Source organism: Cinclus cinclus, chromosome 6 (assembly GCF_963662255.1).
Source record: "Cinclus cinclus chromosome 6, bCinCin1.1, whole genome shotgun sequence".
Classification (NCBI taxonomy): Eukaryota; Metazoa; Chordata; class Aves; order Passeriformes; family Cinclidae; genus Cinclus; species Cinclus cinclus.
In genome coordinates this window covers 60,045,637-60,071,148 of record NC_085051.1, presented here as the reverse complement: position 1 = coordinate 60,071,148, position 25,512 = coordinate 60,045,637, and the positions used below count along the sequence as shown (strand labels likewise).

Below are 25,512 nucleotides of genomic sequence, written 5' to 3'. Positions count from 1 at the left end.
TGGCTTTGCAGGCCCCTGAGATGAGCAAAGACGAGGAGTGTGCACAGAAGAGACCATCAGCACTGCACAGCCATGTCTCTCAGCCATCAGTCACAGAAAACTCAAACACTACTCTTTGGGTTTGAGGTTTGTCTTGTCCTTTTTTTTGCACCTTTTACCCCTCTAGGAAAACCTGTGGCGTGTATTCTGTGCTGGACACCTGGATTTGAACGGTCCCCTCTTGGTGCTGCCTAGATGGAACTCCAAATTGTGCCTTTGCTCCTCTCTTTGTTCTGTTGCCAGGCGTCAGTCCGAGAGGCAGATGGGTTACATGATTTCCCTTTTCTCAGCTTGTGCTCAGGAGCTGGGAGAATCACTGACCCCCCTCCCCTGCCCCAGCTTGACCCTAAAAGGGTTCTGCAGCAGGGGAAGGTGGCATGTTGCCAGTGGCTCAGCTGCCAGCACCGGTGCTAGCTGACATGGAAGGCTCTACTCTATGGCTTGAGCCAGTTTACAGCTGCCAGCACCTGGGCTGTGTGGTGCCCCACATTCATCGTGCCATCAAGTCAGAGTGCACAGACCTGACACTGGCAAGTCCACCTGATCACCATGTCCCCAAGTGCCACATCTACACATTCCTGAAGCGTCTCAAGCAATGTCAATGGCACCAGTTCCATGGGCAGCCTGTGCCAGTGCTTGCCAACCCTTCTGGAGGAGAAATTTTTCCCTAATACCCAATCTAAGCCTCCCGTGGCGGAACTTGAGGCCTTTCCCTCTTGTCGTGTCCCTTGTTTCCTGGGAGCAGAGCCTGAGCTGCACTAGCCCAGCCGTCGTGTCTGGGAGTTGCAGAGAGCGAGAAGGTTCCTCTCTGCTCCTGACAGTGACTGCGGCCACGTGTGTCCCTGCGGCCGTGCCCGGCACTGCTGTCCCTGCTGTCCCTGCTGTCCCTGGTGCCAGAGCCCTGCTGTCCCTGGGCAGGGCCGTTCCCTCCCCGGGCACAGCCCCATGAGGTGCTCCCTGCTGCGGCCCGGCCTGGCCCCAGGGAGGGCTTAGGCTGCAGATGGGGAGGACATTGTGGCCTCTGAGGCTGCTGAGGCCCTGGCCCACGCTGCCCAGGGAAGCTGCGGCTGCCCCATCCCTGGCAGTGCTCCAGGCCAGCCTGGCTGGGGCTTGGAGCAACCCGGCCCAGTGCAAGGTGTCCCTGTCCTTGGCAGCAGGGCTGAACAAGGCAATTTCTAAGGAGCCTTCCAAGCCAAGCCATTCAGTGACTGTGTGATGATCACAGGGGCCGGGGACAGCTGGGCTGCATTTCTGATTAGAACCAGTTCAGCACTGTCCGTTTGGTTGAGTTCAAGCCAAGAGCCCACGAGCCCAGATTCACTGTGAAAGGCTTTTACCAACACTGTGGGTCTGGCTGAGATCAAGAAAGATTTGCACAATCCTGATTCTGCAACATTGTATTTTATTGAGACAAGATCCAAGCTGTTTCCAGGTTGCTGCTCATAAATGCACTAAGTAGAGAGCATTAATATGGGTCAGAACAGATAGCAACCCTAGATACGGCTTGACTTGTATGTCAAAATAAAATCCTATGTGTGATACATACGTATGATGTAGAATAGAAATTATATTGCTACAAGAATATGAAATGCCCACTGTATCTATATATTACACGTATGTTATATCTGTATGAATGCATCTGCTTGATGAAAACCCTTTCCGCCAAAAATATCGTGACACTTAATATGTGCTCTATTATTTTTATTATTATTATTTAAACTTAATTGTGGATTCAACTCTTTGGAATGATTTTTTTATTGGGATAGAATAATTACGTATTTTCATGTGGGCTGTTGTTTATATTAGTATATGGTTTTGTTTTATTCTATTTTACTATATATAATCATAAATAATGAAGCAACTCACTGGTATAAAATTTTTATTTATTATATAACTAGCTATGAAAAAATATCTAGATTCCTATATACAGAAAATTTCAGGTCAGCTCCAAGACACTTTGTCCATTGCTGGCCTAAATGTGTCCTTTGTACAGACAAGGAGAGTCACGGTCCATTGACTGATGGCAGCCAAGCAGTGTTGATTTTTCCCCTTGGTCTTCTTCGCTCTGCTTCTTTTTCTGTCCCCCATTCCCGCTTCTTTCATACTGTAAATTTTGGCGCTTCCGAAAGGGCGGGAACAAGTGCGTGTTGCAGGTGGGGTTTGGTGACTTTGGCCCCGCAGGTACGGCATGTTCTGTGTTCACACGCATTCTTAGGAGTGGGGAAATTGCAGCAGGGCTGTATGCCAATGTGGGTGCCTTTTCTGGAGAATGAAATAATCCAAGGCGGCAGAATCAGCTGTCCTGTGGCTTTCCAGCTGTTGAGGCGGCAGGAGAGGCTGTGGGACCTTCAGCAGAGCCTTTGCAGCCTCTTCTCCTTACAGCACCAAATTAGTGCTATGAGGTGGCTCTGTGCTGCCAGCTGCGAGCAGCACGAGCACAGCTCTGTGCGTCAGTGCGTCCGTTCAGCGTTCAGGGAGAAGGATTCTTTGGAAGCCCTTTCGCAGATCCCGGTACTCACTAACGGCCTGGGTGTGGGCGGCCGATTCCTCGGCCAGGCGATGGAAGAGATTGTATGTGTGACCCCTTTGAACATCTGGGGGTAAATGGATGTTGGGAGGCAGCCTCTGGTTCCCCACAATGAAGTGGTTGAGGTGTTTTGCTTGCACGCAAAAGCGCAGGCCCTCGCGGATATCCAGCAGGCGCCGCAGCAGATCTCTCCTGCGCCACTGCGACACGGGCACGACGTTGAGCAGGTGCATGACGATGGTCTTCATGCTGTAGGTGGAGAAGCTGAAGCCCAGCACAAGACGGGTGAAAAACTGCAGGCACTTGAGGTGCAAACTGTCAGGCGGGGCCTGCTTGGCGACGTGCTTGAAGAACTCAGTCTCTGCCACAGCATAGGTCTCGGGCCAGGTTGTGCTTTGGGTGTGGGCCTCTTTAGGCTGGCTGCTCACAAAGACGTCGGAGTCGCCTCTGCGCACCCCAAACAACACCTCAATCCTGAAGCTTTCCCTGCCATTGGTCACCTGGAATTGGCAGCAGCGTCTGGAGGGCAGCAGCGTTAAATGCCAATTGTGTGACTGCGGCAAAGCTGGCCAGATGGCTCTCACCAGCTGGTGGAACCAGCGGGCCGTTTTGTGCACATCGAGGTAGGAGTCGGTGCACAGGGTGTCTAGGAGGCTGGGATCCTGACTCCTCCTCAGCTCCTCCTCGGGCTGGTGCAGGAAGCACAGCACGTTCTCCCCCTGCTGCTCCTTGGTGCAGGTGCACTCCAGCTGCACGCGGACACGGAAGTTCCTCACCTGCCTGTGCTCTGCAGAGTCCAGCTCCAGGTGGAAGCTGTGGCCTCGGGGAGGAGTCATGGGTATGAGCACCTGGTACACAACATCCTGCTCACGGGGACTCCAACCTTCAAAGGCGCTGCCCACCCCGATGGCTTGGTGCAGGACTGGGTAGAAACTGTTTGATAAGACGTGTCCAAAGTAAACCGCATACTTATCCATCAGGTTCATTGTCCACTCGCAGCCAGCCTGCAGGTCCTGTACAGGCCACTGTATGCGTTGCATCACAGTTCTTCCAACGTTATCGTCCAAATCGTTGTCTCCTTCATAGGCCGCGATTGCAAGATCATTGTTTGCGGCATTTGCAGCCTCATTGACAACTGCGTTCTCAATATTATCTTCTCCATTTCCAGCAACGTTGCCGTCTTCCTGTACGTTACCATCACCATTGCCATCTTCCTCCCCATTCGCATCATCTTCTTCTTCTGCATTTCCAACATCCACTTCTTCATTTGCAAGCCCATTTCTGACCTCCTCTTTGTTTGCACCATTGTTTCCTTCTTCAGGCTCCTCTCTCCTCAGGCTCCTTTTGCACCCCATCAGCCACAGGACCAAGACAAGGAACAGGAGCACAGCAAGAGCCAAGAGCTGCAAGGACTGCTCCACTCCACTCTGCTTCAGGTCCAGCTGCTCCACCTGCCACTCCAGCCAAATCCTCTCCCATTCCATGTGCTTGGCATGCACTTCCATGCGCAGACGTGTTTCCTCATCTGGAACATCACCCACGAGCTGTGGGTACTGGATGAGGGTTTTCAAGAGCACGAAGAGCAATACCACGGAATTCATGGTCTGCGGGAGGATGGAGAGAAGGCCTTGAGTGGGGCTGTGAGGGAGGCAGCTAGCAGTGGGGGCAGCAGGGACGAGAATGCTCAGGGCTCTGGGGGCAGGAAGGACAGGGCCCCACACAGCTGGCAGGCAGCAAAAAGCCTGTCCCAATGCCCCAGCAGCAGCAGCAGCAGCAGCAGCATGACCTGCCCAAGGCTCTCCCATCAGGGGCTGTCCCTGCATGCAGGGGGAGAAGCCAGCCCCAGGTTCAGCGTTTCTGGCCTGGCCCTTGTGCCCAGCCCAGCCTCCCCACCATGTGTGCACTCACCGCTTGCTCAAGCAATGCAGGGCCAGCGTTGCCTGCTGCGGCCTTTTATAGCGGCCCCCATTGTGACACGTCCCGTGGTGTCACAGGTGTCACAGCACATCACAATCCAGCCAACCACACCCTTTGTCCCCGCCCTGGCTCAGCCACCCAGAGCGGCCCTGGTGTACTGCAAAAGGCTGCCTTTGACTCAATCTTTTTCAAAGAACTCCCACTGCTCTTTCCTTTGCATTGATTTTCATCTGCACTCCATTGGCATTCTCATAGATATCCATGTTTGAAGGCACCCATGAGGATCATTGAGTCTATGCTTTGGCACGTCATTGCTTGAGCTACACTTGAATCTTGGAGTCAGTGTGGTTGAAAAAGTCCCTGCAGATCATGCAGTCCACTGGCAAACTTAACACTGCCTACGCTCCAATCAGCCAGGAGCCCAGATGCCACATCCACATGCCATTTAAACATTTCTGAGCATGGGGACTCAGCCATTTCCCTAGGCAGCCTGTTCCCAAGCTTCATATTCTTTTGGTTGAAGGACTAATTTCCTAGAGATCCAATTGAAATCTGCCATGGCTCAACTTGAGGAAATTTTCCTCTGCTCATTTGGTGGCTTCCCTGGGCTAATACAACCACCCGCACGTAGCTAAAACCTCAATTCACGGCTCGTCTGCATTGTGTCAGGCCCTTGGGCTGAGAATCCAGCTCCTTTGAGAGGAGAGAAAGGTGGTGCATTTGCACTGGGCCTCCTTCCCACGGTCTCGTGGGACAAAATGGGTTGTTGGTGGGAGGAAGAGTTTCAGTTTGCCTGGAAGCATTTCCATGTGAGGAGAACCTTTGTGCCAAATCCATCAGCCAAGGGAATCCATGCCCTTGCAAGCAGAAGGGAAAATCAGTATTTTCCTGGTAGAAAATGGAAAGGTTTGGAGTGAAAGTCATTGCTGGAATGTCCCCTCCTGTGCGTGTGGGTTTTGCTAAGCTGCAAGGCCACACTGTGAAGAGGGGATCCCGGCAGACAAGAAATGCCCTCTTTGCTCTGGGGCTTTCCACGGCACCGGCAGCACAAGTGAGAGCCCTTCCTTGGCCTTTGCCTTTGGCAAGGCCCCAGTTTGTGCAAAGCCTGGATGGCCTGGGAAAGCAGCTCAGATTTACACTGCCCAGCCTGGAGGAGGGATGCCAGAGCAGACACAAGCTCCACAAGGTCCGAGTGCAGTCCAGCTTAGGCCGCAGCTTTCTGCCCTTGTGTCTCTGGAGCCTTGGAGGGGAAGGCTGCGTGGCTTGCAGTGACTTTGCCCAGCTCTCCTGCTCACAGCGCTGGGCACCCCAAGGCTGTTTGGTCTCAGCGCAGCCAAGAGCAGGAAGAAAGCCTCGCCTGGCTTTGCAGGCCCCTGAGATGAGCAAAGACGAGGAGTGTGCACAGAAGAGACCATCAGCACTGCACAGCCATGTCTCTCAGCCATCAGTCACAGAAAACTCAAACACTACTCTTTGGGTTTGAGGTTTGTCTTGTCCTTTTTTTTGCACCTTTTACCCCTCTAGGAAAACCTGTGGCGTGTATTCTGTGCTGGACACCTGGATTTGAACGGTCCCCTCTTGGTGCTGCCTAGATGGAACTCCAAATTGTGCCTTTGCTCCTCTCTTTGTTCTGTTACCAGGCGTCAGTCCGAGAGGTGGATGGGTTACATGATTTCCCTTTTCTCAGCTTGTGCTCAGGAGCTGGGAGAATCACTGCCCCCCCTCCCCTGCCCCAGCTTGACCCTAAAAGGGTTCTGCAGCAGGGGAAGGTGGCATGTTGCCAGTGGCTCAGCTGCCAGCACCGGTGCTAGCTGACATGGAAGGCTCTACTCTATTGCTTGAGCCAGTTTACAGCTGCCAGCACCTGGGCTGTGTGGTGCCCCACATTCATCGTGCCATCAAGTCAGAGTGCACAGACCCGACACTGGCAAGACCACCTGATCACCATGTCCCCAGGTGCCACATCTACACATTCCTGAAGCGTCTCAAGCAATGTCAATGGCACCAGTTCCATGGGCAGCCTGTGCCAGTGCTTGCCAACCCTTCTGGAGGAGAAATTTTTCCCTAATACCCAATCTAAGCCTCCCGTGGCGGAACTTGAGGCCATTCCCTCTTGTCGTGTCCCTTGTTTCCTGGGAGCAGAGCCTGAGCTGCACTAGCCCAGCCGTCGTGTCTGGGAGTTGCAGAGAGCGAGAAGGTTCCTCTCTGCTCCTGACAGTGACTGCGGCCACGTGTGTCCCTGCGGCCGTGCCCGGCACTGCTGTCCCTGCTGTCCCTGCTGTCCCTGGTGCCAGAGCCCTGCTGTCCCTGGGCAGGGCCGTTCCCTCCCCGGGCACAGCCCCATGAGGTGCTCCCTGCTGCGGCCCGGCCTGGCCCCAGGGAGGGCTTAGGCTGCAGATGGGGAGGACATTGTGGCCTCTGAGGCTGCTGAGGCCCTGGCCCACGCTGCCCAGGGAAGCTGCGGCTGCCCCATCCCTGGCAGTGCTCCAGGCCAGCCTGGCTGGGGCTTGGAGCAACCCGGCCCAGTGCAAGGTGTCCCTGTCCTTGGCAGCAGGGCTGAACAAGGCAATTTCTAAGGAGCCTTCCAAGCCAAGCCATTCAGTGACTGTGTGATGATCACAGGGGCCAGGGACAGCTGGGCTGCATTTCTGATTAGAACCAGTTCAGCACTGTCCGTTTGGTTGAGTTCAAGCCAAGAGCCCACGAGCCCAGATTCACTGTGAAAGGCTTTTACCAACACTGTGGGTCTGGCTGAGATCAAGAAAGATTTGCACAATCCTGATTCTGCAACATTGTATTTTATTGAGACAAGATCCAAGCTGTTTCCAGGTTGCTGCTCATAAATGCACTAAGTAGAGAGCATTAATATGGGTCAGAACAGATAGCAACCCTAGATACGGCTTGACTTGTATGTCAAAATAAAATCCTATGTGTGATACATACATATGATGTAGAATAGAAATTATATTGCTACAAGAATATGAAATGCCCACTGTATCTATATATTACACGTATGTTATATCTGTATGAATGCATCTGCTTGATGAAAACCCTTTCTGCCAAAAATATAGTGACACTTAATATGTGCTCTATTATTTTTATTATTATTATTTAAACTTAATTGTGGATTGAACTCTTTGGAATGATTTTTTATTGGGATAGAATAATTACGTATTTTCATGTGGGCTGTTGTTTATATTAGTATATGGTTTTGTTTTATTCTATTTTACTATATGTAATCATAAATAATGAAGCAACTCACTGGTATAAAATTTTTATTTATTATATAACTAGCTATGAAAAAATATCTAGATTCCTATATACAGAAAATTTCAGGTCAGCTCCAAGACACTTTGTCCATTGCTGGCCTAAATGTGTCCTTTGTACAGACAAGGAGAGTCACGGTCCATTGACTGATGGCAGCCAAGCAGTGTTGATTTTTCCCCTTGGTCTTCTTCGCTCTGCTTCTTTTTCTGTCCCCCATTCCCGCTTCTTTCATACTGTAAATTTTGGCGCTTCCGAAAGGGCGGGAACAAGTGCGTGTTGCAGGTGGGGTTTGGTGACTTTGGCCCCGCAGGTACGGCATGTTCTGTGTTCACACGCATTCTTAGGAGTGGGGAAATTGCAGCAGGGCTGTATGCCAATGTGGGTGCCTTTTCTGGAGAATGAAATAATCCAAGGCGGCAGAATCAGCTGTCCTGTGGCTTTCCAGCTGTTGAGGCGGCAGGAGAGGCTGTGGGACCTTCAGCAGAGCCTTTGCAGCCTCTTCTCCTTACAGCACCAAATTAGTGCCATGAGGTGGCTCTGTGCTGCCAGCTGCGAGCAGCACGAGCACAGCTCTGTGCGTCAGTGCGTCCGTTCAGCGTTCAGCGAGAAGGATTCTTTGGAAGCGCTTTTGCAGATCCCGGTACTCACTAACGGCCTGGGTGTGGGCGGCCGATTCCTCGGCCAGGCGATGGAAGAGATTGTATGTGTGACCCCTTTGAACATCTGGGGGTAAATGGATGTTGGGAGGCAGCCTCTGGTTCCCCACAATGAAGTGGTTGAGGTGTTTTGCTTGCACGCAAAAGCGCAGGCCCTCGTGGATATCCAGCAGGCGCCGCAGCAGATCTCTCCTGCGCCACTGCGACACGGGCACGACGTTGAGCAGGTGCATGACGATGGTCTTCATGCTGTAGGTGGAGAAGCTGAAGCCCAGCACAAGACGGGTGAAAAACTGCAGGCACTTGAGGTGCAAACTGTCAGGGGGGGCCTGCTTGGCGACGTGCTTGAAGAACTCAGTCTCTGCCACAGCATAGGTCTCGGGCCAGGTTGTGCTTTGGGTGTGGGCCTCTTTAGGCTGGCTGCTCACAAAGACGTCGGAGTCGCCTCTGCGCACCCCAAACAACACCTCAATCCTGAAGCTTTCCCTGCCATTGGTCACCTTGAATTGGCAGCAGCGTCTGGAGGGCAGCAGCGTTAAATGCCCATTGTGCGACTGCGGCAAAGCTGGCCAGATGGCTCTCACCAGCTGGTGGAACCAGCGGGCCGTTTTGTGCACATCGAGGTAGGAGTCGGTGCACAGGGTGTCTAGGAGGCTGGGATCCTGACTCCTCCTCAGCTCCTCCTCGGGCTGGTGCAGGAAGCACAGCACGTTCTCCCCCTGCTGCTCCTTGGTGCAGGTGCACTCCAGCTGCACGCGGACACGGAAGTTCCTCACCTGCCTGTGCTCTGCAGAGTCCAGCTCCAGGTGGAAGCTGTGGCCTCGGGGAGGAGTCATGGGTATGAGCACCTGGTACACAACATCCTGCTCACGGGGACTCCAACCTTCAAAGGCGCTGCCCACCCCGATGGCTTGGTGCAGGACTGGGTAGAAACTGTTTGATAAGACGTGTCCAAAGTAAACCGCATACTTATCCATCAGGTTCATTGTCCACTCGCAGCCAGCCTGCAGGTCCTGTACAGGCCACTGTATGCGTTGCATCACAGTTCTTCCAACGTTATCGTCCAAATCGTTGTCTTCTTCATAGGCCGCGATTGCAAGATCATTGTTTGCGGCATTTGCAGCCTCATTGACAACTGCGTTCTCAATATTATCTTCTCCATTTCCAGCAACGTTGCCGTCTTCCCATTACCATCACCATTGCCATCTTCCTCCCCATTCGCATCATCTTCTTCTTCTGCATTTCCAACATCCACTTCTTCATTTGCAAGCCCATTTCTGACCTCCTCTTTGTTTGCACCATTGTTTCCTTCTTCAGGCTCCTCTCTCCTCAGGCTCCTTTTGCACCCCATCAGCCACAGGACCAAGACAAGGAACAGGAGCACAGCAAGAGCCAAGAGCTGCAAGGACTGCTCCATTCCACTCTGCTTCAGGTCCAGCTGCTCCACCTGCCACTCCAGCCAAATCCTCTCCCATTCCATGTGCTTGGCATGCACTTCCATGCGCAGACGTGTTTCCTCATCTGGAACATCACCCACGAGCTGTGGGTACTGGATGAGGGTTTTCAAGAGCACGAAGAGCAATACCACGGAATTCATGGTCTGCGGGAGGATGGAGAGAAGGCCTTGAGTGGGGCTGTGAGGGAGGCAGCTAGCAGTGGGGGCAGCAGGGACGAGAATGCTCAGGGCTCCGGGGCCAGGAAGGACAGGGCCCCACACAGCTGGCAGGCAGCAAAAAGCCTGTCCCACTGCCCCAGCAGCAGAAGCAGCAGAAGCAGCAGCAGCAGCAGCAGCAGCAGCAGCATGACCTGCCCAAGGTTCTCCCATCAGGGGCTGTCCCTGCATGCAGGGGGAGAAGCCAGCCCCAGGTTCAGCGTTTCTGGCCTGGCCCTTGTGCCCAGCCCAGCCTCCCCACCACGTGTGCACTCACCGCTTGCTCAAGCAATGCAGGGCCAGCGTTGCCTGCTGCGGCCTTTTATAGCGGCCCCCATTGTGACACGTCCCGAGGTGTCACAGGTGTCACAGCACATCACAATCCAGCCAACCACACCCTTTGTCCCCGCCCTGGCTCAGCCACCCAGAGCGGCCCTGGTGTACTGCAAAAGGCTGCCTTTGACTCAATCTTTTTCAAAGAACTCCCACTGCTCTTTCCTTTGCATTGATTTTCATCTGCACTCCATTGGCATTCTCATAGATATCCATGTTAGAAGGCACCCATGAGGATCATTGAGTCTATGCTTTGGCACGACATTGCTTGAGCTACACTTGAATCTTGGAGTCAGTGTGGTTGAAAAAGTCCCTGCAGGTCACGCAGTCCACTGGCAAACTTAACACTGCCTACGCTCCAATCAGCCAGGTGCCCAGATGCCACATCCACATGCCATTTAAACATTTCTGAGCATGGGGACTCAGCCATTTCCCTAGGCAGCCTGTTCCCAAGCTTCATATTCTTTTGGTTGAAGGACTAATTTCCTAGAGATCCAATTGAAATCTGCCATGGCTCAACTTGAGGAAATTTTCCTCTGCTCATTTGGTGGCTTCCCTGGGCTAATACAACCACCCGCACGTAGCTAAAACCTCAATTCAGGGCTCGTCTGCATTGTGTCAGGCCCTTGGGCTGAGAATCCAGCTCCTTTGAGAGGAGAGAAAGGTGGTGCATTTGCACTGGGCCTCCTTCCCACGGTCTCGTGGGACAAAATGGGTTGTTGGTGGGAGGAAGAGTTTCAGTTTGCCTGGAAGCATTTCCATGTGAGGAGAACCTTTGTGCCAAATCCATCAGCCAAGGGAATCCATGCCCTTGCAAGCAGAAGGGAAAATCAGTATTTTCCTGGTAGAAAATGGAAAGGTTTGGAGTGAAAGTCATTGCTGGAATGTCCCCTCCTGTGCGTGTGGGTTTTGCTAAGCTGCAAGGCCAGACTGTGAAGAGGGGATCCCGGCAGACAAGAAATGCCCTCTTTGCTCTGGGGCTTTCCACGGCACCGGCAGCACAAGTGAGAGCCCTTCCTTGGCCTTTGCCTTTGGCAAGGCCCCAGTTTGTGCAAAGCCTGGATGGCCTGGGAAAGCAGCTCAGATTTACACTGCCCAGCCTGGAGGAGGGATGCCAGAGCAGACACAAGCTCCACAAGGTCCGAGTGCAGTCCAGCTTAGGCCGCAGCTTTCTGCCCTTGTGTCTCTGGAGCCTTGGAGGGGAAGGCTGCGTGGCTTGCAGTGACTTTGCCCAGCTCTCCTGCTCACAGCGCTGGGCACCCCAAGGCTGTTTGGTCTCAGCGCAGCCAAGAGCAGGAAGAAAGCCTCGCCTGGCTTTGCAGGCCCCTGAGATGAGCAAAGACGAGGAGTGTGCACAGAAGAGACCATCAGCACTGCACAGCCATGTCTCTCAGCCATCAGTCACAGAAAACTCAAACACTACTCTTTGGGTTTGAGGTTTGTCTTGTCCTTTTTTTTGCACCTTTTACCCCTCTAGGAAAACCTGTGGCGTGTATTCTGTGCTGGACACCTGGATTTGAACGGTCCCCTCTTGGTGCTGCCTAGATGGAACTCCAAATTGTGCCTTTGCTCCTCTCTTTGTTCTGTTGCCAGGCGTCAGTCCGAGAGGCCGATGGGTTACATGATTTCCCTTTTCTCAGCTTGTGCTCAGGAGCTGGGAGAATCACTGACCCCCCTCCCCTGCCCCAGCTTGACCCTAAAAGGGTTCTGCAGCAGGGGAAGGTGGCATGTTGCCAGTGGCTCAGCTGCCAGCACCGGTGCTAGCTGACATGGAAGGCTCTACTCTATGGCTTGAGCCAGTTTACAGCTGCCAGCACCTGGGCTGTGTGGTGCCCCACATTCATCGTGCCATCAAGTCAGAGTGCACAGACCTGACACTGGCAAGTCCACCTGATCACCATGTCCCCAAGTGCCACATCTACACATTCCTGAAGCGTCTCAAGCAATGTCAATGGCACCAGTTCCATGGGCAGCCTGTGCCAGTGCTTGCCAACCCTTCTGGAGGAGAAATTTTTCCCTAATACCCAATCTAAGCCTCCCGTGGCGGAACTTGAGGCCTTTCCCTCTTGTCGTGTCCCTTGTTTCCTGGGAGCAGAGCCTGAGCTGCACTAGCCCAGCCGTCGTGTCTGGGAGTTGCAGAGAGCGAGAAGGTTCCTCTCTGCTCCTGACAGTGACTGCGGCCACGTGTGTCCCTGCGGCCGTGCCCGGCACTGCTGTCCCTGCTGTCCCTGCTGTCCCTGGTGCCAGAGCCCTGCTGTCCCTGGGCAGGGCCGTTCCCTCCCCGGGCACAGCCCCATGAGGTGCTCCCTGCTGCGGCCCGGCCTGGCCCCAGGGAGGGCTTAGGCTGCAGATGGGGAGGACATTGTGGCCTCTGAGGCTGCTGAGGCCCTGGCCCACGCTGCCCAGGGAAGCTGCGGCTGCCCCATCCCTGGCAGTGCTCCAGGCCAGCCTGGCTGGGGCTTGGAGCAACCCGGCCCAGTGCAAGGTGTCCCTGTCCTTGGCAGCAGGGCTGAACAAGGCAATTTCTAAGGAGCCTTCCAAGCCAAGCCATTCAGTGACTGTGTGATGATCACAGGGGCCGGGGACAGCTGGGCTGCATTTCTGATTAGAACCAGTTCAGCACTGTCCGTTTGGTTGAGTTCAAGCCAAGAGCCCACGAGCCCAGATTCACTGTGAAAGGCTTTTACCAACACTGTGGGTCTGGCTGAGATCAAGAAAGATTTGCACAATCCTGATTCTGCAACATTGTATTTTATTGAGACAAGATCCAAGCTGTTTCCAGGTTGCTGCTCATAAATGCACTAAGTAGAGAGCATTAATATGGGTCAGAACAGATAGCAACCCTAGATACGGCTTGACTTGTATGTCAAAATAAAATCCTATGTGTGATACATACGTATGATGTAGAATAGAAATTATATTGCTACAAGAATATGAAATGCCCACTGTATCTATATATTACACGTATGTTATATCTGTATGAATGCATCTGCTTGATGAAAACCCTTTCCGCCAAAAATATCGTGACACTTAATATGTGCTCTATTATTTTTATTATTATTATTTAAACTTAATTGTGGATTCAACTCTTTGGAATGATTTTTTTATTGGGATAGAATAATTACGTATTTTCATGTGGGCTGTTGTTTATATTAGTATATGGTTTTGTTTTATTCTATTTTACTATATATAATCATAAATAATGAAGCAACTCACTGGTATAAAATTTTTATTTATTATATAACTAGCTATGAAAAAATATCTAGATTCCTATATACAGAAAATTTCAGGTCAGCTCCAAGACACTTTGTCCATTGCTGGCCTAAATGTGTCCTTTGTACAGACAAGGAGAGTCACGGTCCATTGACTGATGGCAGCCAAGCAGTGTTGATTTTTCCCCTTGGTCTTCTTCGCTCTGCTTCTTTTTCTGTCCCCCATTCCCGCTTCTTTCATACTGTAAATTTTGGCGCTTCCGAAAGGGCGGGAACAAGTGCGTGTTGCAGGTGGGGTTTGGTGACTTTGGCCCCGCAGGTACGGCATGTTCTGTGTTCACACGCATTCTTAGGAGTGGGGAAATTGCAGCAGGGCTGTATGCCAATGTGGGTGCCTTTTCTGGAGAATGAAATAATCCAAGGCGGCAGAATCAGCTGTCCTGTGGCTTTCCAGCTGTTGAGGCGGCAGGAGAGGCTGTGGGACCTTCAGCAGAGCCTTTGCAGCCTCTTCTCCTTACAGCACCAAATTAGTGCCATGAGGTGGCTCTGTGCTGCCAGCTGCGAGCAGCACGAGCACAGCTCTGTGCGTCAGTGCGTCCGTTCAGCGTTCAGGGAGAAGGATTCTTTGGAAGCCCTTTCGCAGATCCCGGTACTCACTAACGGCCTGGGTGTGGGCGGCCGATTCCTCGGCCAGGCGATGGAAGAGATTGTATGTGTGACCCCTTTGAACATCTGGGGGTAAATGGATGTTGGGAGGCAGCCTCTGGTTCCCCACAATGAAGTGGTTGAGGTGTTTTGCTTGCACGCAAAAGCGCAGGCCCTCGCGGATATCCAGCAGGCGCCGCAGCAGATCTCTCCTGCGCCACTGCGACACGGGCACGACGTTGAGCAGGTGCATGACGATGGTCTTCATGCTGTAGGTGGAGAAGCTGAAGCCCAGCACAAGACGGGTGAAAAACTGCAGGCACTTGAGGTGCAAACTGTCAGGCGGGGCCTGCTTGGCGACGTGCTTGAAGAACTCAGTCTCTGCCACAGCATAGGTCTCGGGCCAGGTTGTGCTTTGGGTGTGGGCCTCTTTAGGCTGGCTGCTCACAAAGACGTCGGAGTCGCCTCTGCGCACCCCAAACAACACCTCAATCCTGAAGCTTTCCCTGCCATTGGTCACCTGGAATTGGCAGCAGCGTCTGGAGGGCAGCAGCGTTAAATGCCAATTGTGCGACTGCGGCAAAGCTGGCCAGATGGCTCTCACCAGCTGGTGGAACCAGCGGGCCGTTTTGTGCACATCGAGGTAGGAGTCGGTGCACAGGGTGTCTAGGAGGCTGGGATCCTGACTCCTCCTCAGCTCCTCCTCGGGCTGGTGCAGGAAGCACAGCACGTTCTCCCCCTGCTGCTCCTTGGTGCAGGTGCACTCCAGCTGCACGCGGACACGGAAGTTCCTCACCTGCCTGTGCTCTGCAGAGTCCAGCTCCAGGTGGAAGCTGTGGCCTCGGGGAGGAGTCATGGGTATGAGCACCTGGTACACAACATCCTGCTCACGGGGACTCCAACCTTCAAAGGCGCTGCCCACCCCGATGGCTTGGTGCAGGACTGGGTAGAAACTGTTTGATAAGACGTGTCCAAAGTAAACCGCATACTTATCCATCAGGTTCATTGTCCACTCGCAGCCAGCCTGCAGGTCCTGTACAGGCCACTGTATGCGTTGCATCACAGTTCTTCCAACGTTATCGTCCAAATCGTTGTCTCCTTCATAGGCCGCGATTGCAAGATCATTGTTTGCGGCATTTGCAGCCTCATTGACAACTGCGTTCTCAATATTATCTTCTCCATTTCCAGCAACGTTGCCGTCTTCCTGTACGTTACCATCACCATTGCCATCTTCCTCCCCATTCGCATCATCTTCTTCTTCTGCATTTCCAACATCCACTTCTTCATTTGCAAGCCCATTTCTGACCTCCTCTTTGTTTGCACCATTGTTTCCTTCTTCAGGCTCCTCTCTCCTCAGGCTCCTTTTGCACCCCATCAGCCACAGGACCAAGACAAGGAACAGGAGCACAGCAAGAGCCAAGAGCTGCAAGGACTGCTCCACTCCACTCTGCTTCAGGTCCAGCTGCTCCACCTGCCACTCCAGCCAAATCCTCTCCCATTCCATGTGCTTGGCATGCACTTCCATGCGCAGACGTGTTTCCTCATCTGGAACATCACCCACGAGCTGTAGGTACTGGATGAGGGTTTTCAAGAGCACGAAGAGCAATACCACGGAATTCATGGTCTGCAGGAGGATGGAGAGAAGGCCTTGAGTGGGGCTGTGAGGGAGGCAGCTAGCAGTGGGGGCAGCAGGGACGAGAATGCTCAGGGCTCTGGGGGCAGGAAGGACAGGGCCCCACACAGCTAGCAGGCAGCAAAAAGCCTGTCCCAATGCCCCAGCAGCAGCAGCAGCAGCAGCAGCATGACCTGCCCAAGGCTCTCCCATCAGGGGCTGTCCCTGCATGCAGGGGGAGAAGCCAGCCCCAGGTTCAGCGTTTCTGGCCTGGCCCTTGTGCCCAGCCCAGCCTCCCCACCATGTGTGCACTCACCGCTTGCTCAAGCAATGCAGGGCCAGCGTTGCCTGCTGCGGCCTTTTATAGCGGCCCCCATTGTGACACGTCCCGTGGTGTCACAGGTGTCACAGCACATCACAATCCAGCCAACCACACCCTTTGTCCCCGCCCTGGCTCAGCCACCCAGAGCGGCCCTGGTGTACTGCAAAAGGCTGCCTTTGACTCAATCTTTTTCAAAGAACTCCCACTGCTCTTTCCTTTGCATTGATTTTCATCTGCACTCCATTGGCATTCTCATAGATATCCATGTTTGAAGGCACCCATGAGGATCATTGAGTCTATGCTTTGGCACGTCATTGCTTGAGCTACACTTGAATCTTGGAGTCAGTGTGGTTGAAAAAGTCCCTGCAGATCATGCAGTCCACTGGCAAACTTAACACTGCCTACGCTCCAATCAGCCAGGAGCCCAGATGCCACATCCACATGCCATTTAAACATTTCTGAGCATGGGGACTCAGCCATTTCCCTAGGCAGCCTGTTCCCAAGCTTCATATTCTTTTGGTTGAAGGACTAATTTCCTAGAGATCCAATTGAAATCTGCCATGGCTCAACTTGAGGAAATTTTCCTCTGCTCATTTGGTGGCTTCCCTGGGCTAATACAACCACCCGCACGTAGCTAAAACCTCAATTCAGGGCTCGTCTGCATTGTGTCAGGCCCTTGGGCTGAGAATCCAGCTCCTTTGAGAGGAGAGAAAGGTGGTGCATTTGCACTGGGCCTCCTTCCCACGGTCTCGTGGGACAAAATGGGTTGTTGGTGGGAGGAAGAGTTTCAGTTTGCCTGGAAGCATTTCCATGTGAGGAGAACCTTTGTGCCAAATCCATCAGCCAAGGGAATCCATGCCCTTGCAAGCAGAAGGGAAAATCAGTATTTTCCTGGTAGAAAATGGAAAGGTTTGGAGTGAAAGTCATTGCTGGAATGTCCCCTCCTGTGCGTGTGGGTTTTGCTAAGCTGCAAGGCCAGACTGTGAAGAGGGGATCCCGGCAGACAAGAAATGCCCTCTTTGCTCTGGGGCTTTCCACGGCACCGGCAGCACAAGTGAGAGCCCTTCCTTGGCCTTTGCCTTTGGCAAGGCCCCAGTTTGTGCAAAGCCTGGATGGCCTGGGAAAGCAGCTCAGATTTACACTGCCCAGCCTGGAGGAGGGATGCCAGAGCAGACACAAGCTCCACAAGGTCCGAGTGCAGTCCAGCTTAGGCCGCAGCTTTCTGCCCTTGTGTCTCTGGAGCCTTGGAGGGGAAGGCTGCGTGGCTTGCAGTGACTTTGCCCAGCTCTCCTGCTCACAGCGCTGGGCACCCCAAGGCTGTTTGGTCTCAGCGCAGCCAAGAGCAGGAAGAAAGCCTCGCCTGGCTTTGCAGGCCCCTGAGATGAGCAAAGACGAGGAGTGTGCACAGAAGAGACCATCAGCACTGCACAGCCATGTCTCTCAGCCATCAGTCACAGAAAACTCAAACACTACTCTTTGGGTTTGAGGTTTGTCTTGTCCTTTTTTTTGCACCTTTTACCCCTCTAGGAAAACCTGTGGTGTGTATTCTGTGCTGGACACCTGGATTTGAACGATCCCCTCTTGGTGCTGCCTAGATGGAACTCCAAATTGTGCCTTTGCTCCTCTCTTTGTTCTGTTACCAGGCGTCAGTCCGAGAGGTGGATGGGTTACATGATTTCCCTTTTCTCAGCTTGTGCTCAGGAGCTGGGAGAATCACTGCCCCCCCTCCCCTGCCCCAGCTTGACCCTAAAAGGGTTCTGCAGCAGGGGAAGGTGGCATGTTGCCAGTGGCTCAGCTGCCAGCACCGGTGCTAGCTGACATGGAAGGCTCTACTCTATTGCTTGAGCCAGTTTACAGCTGCCAGCACCTGGGCTGTGTGGTGCCCCACATTCATCGTGCCATCAAGTCAGAGTGCACAGACCCGACACTGGCAAGACCACCTGATCACCATGTCCCCAGGTGCCACATCTACACATTCCTGAAGCGTCTCAAGCAATGTCAATGGCACCAGTTCCATGGGCAGCCTGTGCCAGTGCTTGCCAACCCTTCTGGAGGAGAAATTTTTCCCTAATACCCAATCTAAGCCTCCCGTGGCGGAACTTGAGGCCATTCCCTCTTGTCGTGTCCCTTGTTTCCTGGGAGCAGAGCCTGAGCTGCACTAGCCCAGCCGTCGTGTCTGGGAGTTGCAGAGAGCGAGAAGGTTCCTCTCTGCTCCTGACAGTGACTGCGGCCACGTGTGTCCCTGCGGCCGTGCCCGGCACTGCTGTCCCTGCTGTCCCTGGTGCCAGAGCCCTGCTGTCCCTGGGCAGGGCCGTTCCCTCCCCGGGCACAGCCCCATGAGGTGCTCCCTGCTGCGGCCCGGCCTGGCCCCAGGGAGGGCTTAGGCTGCAGATGGGGAGGACATTGTGGCCTCTGAGGCTGCTGAGGCCCTGGCCCACGCTGCCCAGGGAAGCTGCGGCTGCCCCATCCCTGGCAGTGCTCCAGGCCAGCCTGGCTGGGGCTTGGAGCAACCCGGCCCAGTGCAAGGTGTCCCTGTCCTTGGCAGCAGGGCTGAACAAGGCAATTTCTAAGGAGCCTTCCAAGCCAAGCCATTCAGTGACTGTGTGATGATCACAGGGGCCGGGGACAGCTGGGCTGCATTTCTGATTAGAACCAGTTCAGCACTGTCCGTTTGGTTGAGTTCAAGCCAAGAGCCCACGAGCCCAGATTCACTGTGAAAGGCTTTTACCAACACTGTGGGTCTGGCTGAGATCAAGAAAGATTTGCACAATCCTGATTCTGCAACATTGTATTTTATTGAGACAAGATCCAAGCTGTTTCCAGGTTGCTGCTCATAAATGCACTAAGTAGAGAGCATTAATATGGGTCAGAACAGATAGCAACCCTAGATACGGCTTGACTTGTATGTCAAAATAAAATCCTATGTGTGATACATACATATGATGTAGAATAGAAATTATATTGCTACAAGAATATGAAATGCCCACTGTATCTATATATTACACGTATGTTATATCTGTATGAATGCATCTGCTTGATGAAAACCCTTTCTGCCAAAAATATAGTGACACTTAATATGTGCTCTATTATTTTTATTATTATTATTTAAACTTAATTGTGGATTGAACTCTTTGGAATGATTTTTTATTGGGATAGAATAATTACGTATTTTCATGTGGGCTGTTGTTTATATTAGTATATGGTTTTGTTTTATTCTATTTTACTATATATAATCATAAATAATGAAGCAACTCACTGGTATAAAATTTTTATTTATTATATAACTAGCTATGAAAAAATATCTAGATTCCTATATACAGAAAATTTCAGGTCAGCTCCAAGACACTTTGTCCATTGCTGGCCTAAATGTGTCCTTTGTACAGACAAGGAGAGTCACGGTCCATTGACTGATGGCAGCCAAGCAGTGTTGATTTTTCCCCTTGGTCTTCTTCGCTCTGCTTCTTTTTCTGTCCCCCATTCCCGCTTCTTTCATACTGTAAATTTTGGCGCTTCCGAAAGGGCGGGAACAAGTGCGTGTTGCAGGTGGGGTTTGGTGACTTTGGCCCCGCAGGTACGGCATGTTCTGTGTTCACACGCATTCTTAGGAGTGGGGAAATTGCAGCAGGGCTGTATGCCAATGTGGGTGCCTTTTCTGGAGAATGAAATAATCCAAGGCGGCAGAATCAGCTGTCCTGTGGCTTTCCAGCTGTTGAGGCGGCAGGAGAGGCTGTGGGACCTTCAGCAGAGCCTTTGCAGCCTCTTCTCCTTACAGCACCAAATTAGTGCCATGAGGTGGCTCTGTGCTGCCAGCTGCGAGCAGCACGAGCACAGCTCTGTGCGTCAGTGCGTCCGTTCAGCGTTCAGCGAGAAGGATTCTTTGGAAGCGCTTTTGCAGATCCCGGTACTCACTAACGGCCTGGGTGTGGGCGGCCGATTCCTCGGCCAGGCGATGGAAGAGATTGTATGTGTGACCCCTTTGAACATCTGGGGGTAAATGGATGTTGGGAGGCAGCCTCTGGTTCCCCACAATGAAGTGGTTGAGGTGTTTTGCTTGCACGCAAAAGCGCAGGCCCTCGTGGATATCCAGCAGGCGCCGCAGCAGATCTCTCCTGCGCCACTGCGACACGGGCACGACGTTGAGCAGGTGCATGACGATGGTCTTCATGCTGTAGGTGGAGAAGCTGAAGCCCAGCACAAGACGGGTGAAAAACTGCAGGCACTTGAGGTGCAAACTGTCAGGGGGGGCCTGCTTGGCGACGTGCTTGAAGAACTCAGTCTCTGCCACAGCATAGGTCTCGGGCCAGGTTGTGCTTTGGGTGTGGGCCTCTTTAGGCTGGCTGCTCACAAAGACGTCGGAGTCGCCTCTGCGCACCCCAAACAACACCTCAATCCTGAAGCTTTCCCTGCCATTGGTCACCTTGAATTGGCAGCAGCGTCTGGAGGGCAGCAGCGTTAAATGCCCATTGTGCGACTGCGGCAAAGCTGGCCAGATGGCTCTCACCAGCTGGTGGAACCAGCGGGCCGTTTTGTGCACATCGAGGTAGGAGTCGGTGCACAGGGTGTCTAGGAGGCTGGGATCCTGACTCCTCCTCAGCTCCTCCTCGGGCTGGTGCAGGAAGCACAGCACGTTCTCCCCCTGCTGCTCCTTGGTGCAGGTGCACTCCAGCTGCACGCGGACACGGAAGTTCCTCACCTGCCTGTGCTCTGCAGAGTCCAGCTCCAGGTGGAAGCTGTGGCCTCGGGGAGGAGTCATGGGTATGAGCACCTGGTACACAACATCCTGCTCACGGGGACTCCAACCTTCAAAGGCGCTGCCCACCCCGATGGCTTGGTGCAGGACTGGGTAGAAACTGTTTGATAAGACGTGTCCAAAGTAAACCGCATACTTATCCATCAGGTTCATTGTCCACTCGCAGCCAGCCTGCAGGTCCTGTACAGGCCACTGTATGCGTTGCATCACAGTTCTTCCAACGTTATCGTCCAAATCGTTGTCTCCTTCATAGGCCGCGATTGCAAGATCATTGTTTGCGGCATTTGCAGCCTCATTGACAACTGCGTTCTCAATATTATCTTCTCCATTTCCAGCAACGTTGCCGTTTTCCTGTACGTTACCATCACCATTGCCATCTTCCTCCCCATTCGCATCATCTTCTTCTTCTGCATTTCCAACATCCACTTCTTCATTTGCAAGCCCATTTCTGACCTCCTCTTTGTTTGCACCATTGTTTCCTTCTTCAGGCTCCTCTCTCCTCAGGCTCTTTTTGCACCCCATCAGCCACAGGACCAAGACAAGGAACAGGAGCACAGCAAGAGCCAAGAGCTGCAAGGACTGCTCCACTCCACTCTGCTTCAGGTCCAGCTGCTCCACCTGCCACTCCAGCCAAATCCTCTCCCATTCCATGTGCTTGGCATGCACTTCCATGCGCAGACGTGTTTCCTCATCTGGAACATCACCCACGAGCTGTGGGTACTGGATGAGGGTTTTCAAGAGCACGAAGAGCAATACCACGGAATTCATGGTCTGCGGGAGGATGGAGAGAAGGCCTTGAGTGGGGCTGTGAGGGAGGTAGCTAGCAGTGGGGGCAGCAGGGACGAGAATGCTCAGGGCTCTGGGGGCAGGAAGGACAGGGCCCCACACAGCTGGCAGGCAGCAAAAAGCCTGTCCCACTGCCCCAGCAGCAGAAGCAGCAGAAGCAGCAGCAGCAGCAGCAGCAGCAGCAGCATGACCTGCCCAAGGTTCTCCCATCAGGGGCTGTCCCTGCATGCAGGGGGAGAAGCCAGCCCCAGGTTCAGCGTTTCTGGCCTGGCCCTTGTGCCCAGCCCAGCCTCCCCACCACGTGTGCACTCACCGCTTGCTCAAGCAATGCAGGGCCAGCGTTGCCTGCTGCGGCCTTTTATAGCGGCCCCCATTGTGACACGTCCCGAGGTGTCACAGGTGTCACAGCACATCACAATCCAGCCAACCACACCCTTTGTCCCCGCCCTGGCTCAGCCACCCAGAGCGGCCCTGGTGTACTGCAAATGCTCCCTTTGACTCAATCTTTTTCAAAGAACTCCCACTGCTCTTTCCTTGGCATTGATTTTCATCTGCACTTCATTGGCATTCTCATAGATATCCATGTTAGAAGGCACCCATGAGGATCATTGAGTCTATGCTTTGGCACGACATTGCTTGAGCTACACTTGAATCTTGGAGTCAGTGTGGTTGAAAAAGTCCCTGCAGATCATGCAGTCCACTGGCAAACTTAACACTGCCTGCGCTCCAATCAGCCAGGTGCCCAGATGCCACATCCACATGCCAATTCAACATTTCTGAGCATGGAGACTCAGCCATTTCCCTAGGCAGCCTGTTCCCAAGCTTCATATTCTTTTGGTTGAAGGACTAATTTCCTAGAGATCCAATTGAAATCTGCCATGGCTCAACTTGAGGAAATTTTCCTCTGCTCATTTGGTGGCTTCCCTGGGCTAATACAACCACCCGCACGTAGCTAAAACCTCAATTCAGGGCTCGTCTGCATTGTGTCAGGCCCTTGGGCTGAGAATCCAGCTCCTTTGAGAGGAGAGGAAGGTGGTGCATTTGCACTGGGCCTCCTTCCCACGGTCTCGTGGGACAAAATGGGTTGTTGGTGGGAGGAAGAGTTTCAGTTTGCCTGGAAGCATTTCCATGTGAGGAGAACCTTTGTGCCAAATCCATCAGCCAAGGGAATCCATGCCCTTGCAAGCAGAAGGGAAAATCAGTATTTTCCTGGTAGAAAATGGAAAGGTTTGGAGTGAAAGTCATTGCTGGAATGTCCCCTCCTGTGCGTGTGGGTTTTGCTAAGCTGCAAGGCCAGACTGTGAAGAGGGGATCCCGGCAGACAAGAAATGCCCTCTTTGCTCTGGGGCTTTCCACGGCACCGGCAGCACAAGTGAGAGCCCTTCCTTGGCCTTTGCCTTTGGCAAGGCCCCAGTTTGTGCAAAGCCTGGATGGCCTGGGAAAGCAGCTCAGATTTACACTGCCCAGCCTGGAGGAGGGATGCCAGAGCAGACACAAGCTCCACAAGGTCCGAGTGCAGTCCAGCTTAGGCCGCAGCTTTCTGCCCTTGTGTCTCTGGAGCCTTGGAGGGGAAGGCTGCGTGGCTTGCAGTGACTTTGCCCAGCTCTCCTGCTCACAGCGCTGGGCACCCCAAGGCTGTTTGGTCTCAGCGCAGCCAAGAGCAGGAAGAAAGCCTCGCCTGGCTTTGCAGGCCCCTGAGATGAGCAAAGACGAGGAGTGTGCACAGAAGAGACCATCAGCACTGCACAGCCATGTCTCTCAGCCATCAGTCACAGAAAACTCAAACACTACTCTTTGGGTTTGAGGTTTGTCTTGTCCTTTTTTTTGCACCTTTTACCCCTCTAGGAAAGCCTGTGGCGTGTATTCTGTGCTGGACACCTGGATTTGAACGGTCCCCTCTTGGTGCTGCCTAGATGGAACTCCAAATTGTGCCTTTGCTCCTCTCTTTGTTCTGTTGCCAGGCGTCAGTCCGAGAGGCGGATGGGTTACATGATTTCCCTTTTCTCAGCTTGTGCTCAGGAGCTGGGAGAATCACTGCCCCCCCTCCCCTGCCCCAGCTTGACCCTAAAAGGGTTCTGCAGCAGGGGAAGGTGGCATGTTGCCAGTGGCTCAGCTGCCAGCACCGGTGCTAGCTGACATGGAAGGCTCTACTCTATGGCTTGAGCCAGTTTACAGCTGCCAGCACCTGGGCTGTGTGGTGCCCCACATTCATCGTGCCATCAAGTCAGAGTGCACAGACCTGACACTGGCAAGTCCACCTGATCACCATGTCCCCAAGTGCCACATCTACACATTCCTGAAGCGTCTCAAGCAATGTCAATGGCACCAGTTCCATGGGCAGCCTGTGCCAGTGCTTGCCAACCCTTCTGGAGGAGAAATTTTTCCCTAATACCCAATCTAAGCCTCCCGTGGCGGAACTTGAGGCCTTTCCCTCTTGTCGTGTCCCTTGTTTCCTGGGAGCAGAGCCTGAGCTGCACTAGCCCAGCCGTCGTGTCTGGGAGTTGCAGAGAGCGAGAAGGTTCCTCTCTGCTCCTGACAGTGACTGCGGCCACGTGTGTCCCTGCGGCCGTGCCCGGCACTGCTGTCCCTGCTGTCCCTGCTGTCCCTGGTGCCAGAGCCCTGCTGTCCCTGGGCAGGGCCGTTCCCTCCCCGGGCACAGCCCCATGAGGTGCTCCCTGCTGCGGCCCGGCCTGGCCCCAGGGAGGGCTTAGGCTGCAGATGGGGAGGACATTGTGGCCTCTGAGGCTGCTGAGGCCCTGGCCCACGCTGCCCAGGGAAGCTGCGGCTGCCCCATCCCTGGCAGTGCTCCAGGCCAGCCTGGCTGGGGCTTGGAGCAACCCGGCCCAGTGCAAGGTGTCCCTGTCCTTGGCAGCAGGGCTGAACAAGGCAATTTCTAAGGAGCCTTCCAAGCCAAGCCATTCAGTGACTGTGTGATGATCACAGGGGCCGGGGACAGCTGGGCTGCATTTCTGATTAGAACCAGTTCAGCACTGTCCGTTTGGTTGAGTTCAAGCCAAGAGCCCACGAGCCCAGATTCACTGTGAAAGGCTTTTACCAACACTGTGGGTCTGGCTGAGATCAAGAAAGATTTGCACAATCCTGATTCTGCAACATTGTATTTTATTGAGACAAGATCCAAGCTGTTTCCAGGTTGCTGCTCATAAATGCACTAAGTAGAGAGCATTAATATGGGTCAGAACAGATAGCAACCCTAGATACGGCTTGACTTGTATGTCAAAATAAAATCCTATGTGTGATACATACGTATGATGTAGAATAGAAATTATATTGCTACAAGAATATGAAATGCCCACTGTATCTATATATTACACGTATGTTATATCTGTATGAATGCATCTGCTTGATGAAAACCCTTTCCGCCAAAAATATCGTGACACTTAATATGTGCTCTATTATTTTTATTATTATTATTTAAACTTAATTGTGGATTCAACTCTTTGGAATGATTTTTTTATTGGGATAGAATAATTACGTATTTTCATGTGGGCTGTTGTTTATATTAGTATATGGTTTTGTTTTATTCTATTTTACTATATATAATCATAAATAATGAAGCAACTCACTGGTATAAAATTTTTATTTATTATATAACTAGCTATGAAAAAATATCTAGATTCCTATATACAGAAAATTTCAGGTCAGCTCCAAGACACTTTGTCCATTGCTGGCCTAAATGTGTCCTTTGTACAGACAAGGAGAGTCACGGTCCATTGACTGATGGCAGCCAAGCAGTGTTGATTTTTCCCCTTGGTCTTCTTCGCTCTGCTTCTTTTT

At 52.8% G+C, this 25,512-nt stretch overlaps 4 protein-coding genes across 4 annotated transcripts; all 4 read right to left on the bottom strand.

Moving 5' to 3' along the window:
- Positions 1-2,502: 2,502 nt before the first annotated feature.
- On the bottom strand, positions 2,503-4,389 carry LOC134045616 (inositol 1,4,5-trisphosphate receptor-interacting protein-like 1). Its single transcript, XM_062495439.1, is given in 3 exon segments — positions 2,503-4,251; positions 4,253-4,303; positions 4,306-4,389. Coding segments are annotated over 3 exon segments (1,884 nt in total).
- Positions 4,390-8,342: 3,953 nt separating this feature from the next.
- Positions 8,343-10,249, bottom strand: LOC134045615 (inositol 1,4,5-trisphosphate receptor-interacting protein-like 1). The gene is given in 4 exon segments (XM_062495438.1): positions 8,343-9,592; positions 9,595-10,087; positions 10,089-10,140; positions 10,173-10,249. Coding segments are annotated over 4 exon segments (1,872 nt in total).
- A 3,954-nt stretch (positions 10,250-14,203) lies between these two features.
- On the bottom strand, positions 14,204-16,090 carry LOC134045614 (inositol 1,4,5-trisphosphate receptor-interacting protein-like 1). Its single transcript, XM_062495437.1, is given in 3 exon segments — positions 14,204-15,952; positions 15,954-16,004; positions 16,007-16,090. Coding segments are annotated over 3 exon segments (1,884 nt in total).
- Positions 16,091-20,034: 3,944 nt separating this feature from the next.
- LOC134045613 (inositol 1,4,5-trisphosphate receptor-interacting protein-like 1) lies at positions 20,035-21,699 on the bottom strand. The gene has a single exon (XM_062495436.1). It carries the CDS (start codon positions 21,697-21,699, stop codon positions 20,035-20,037), a length of 1,665 nt encoding a protein of 554 aa, XP_062351420.1.
- Positions 21,700-25,512: the final 3,813 nt, after the last annotated feature.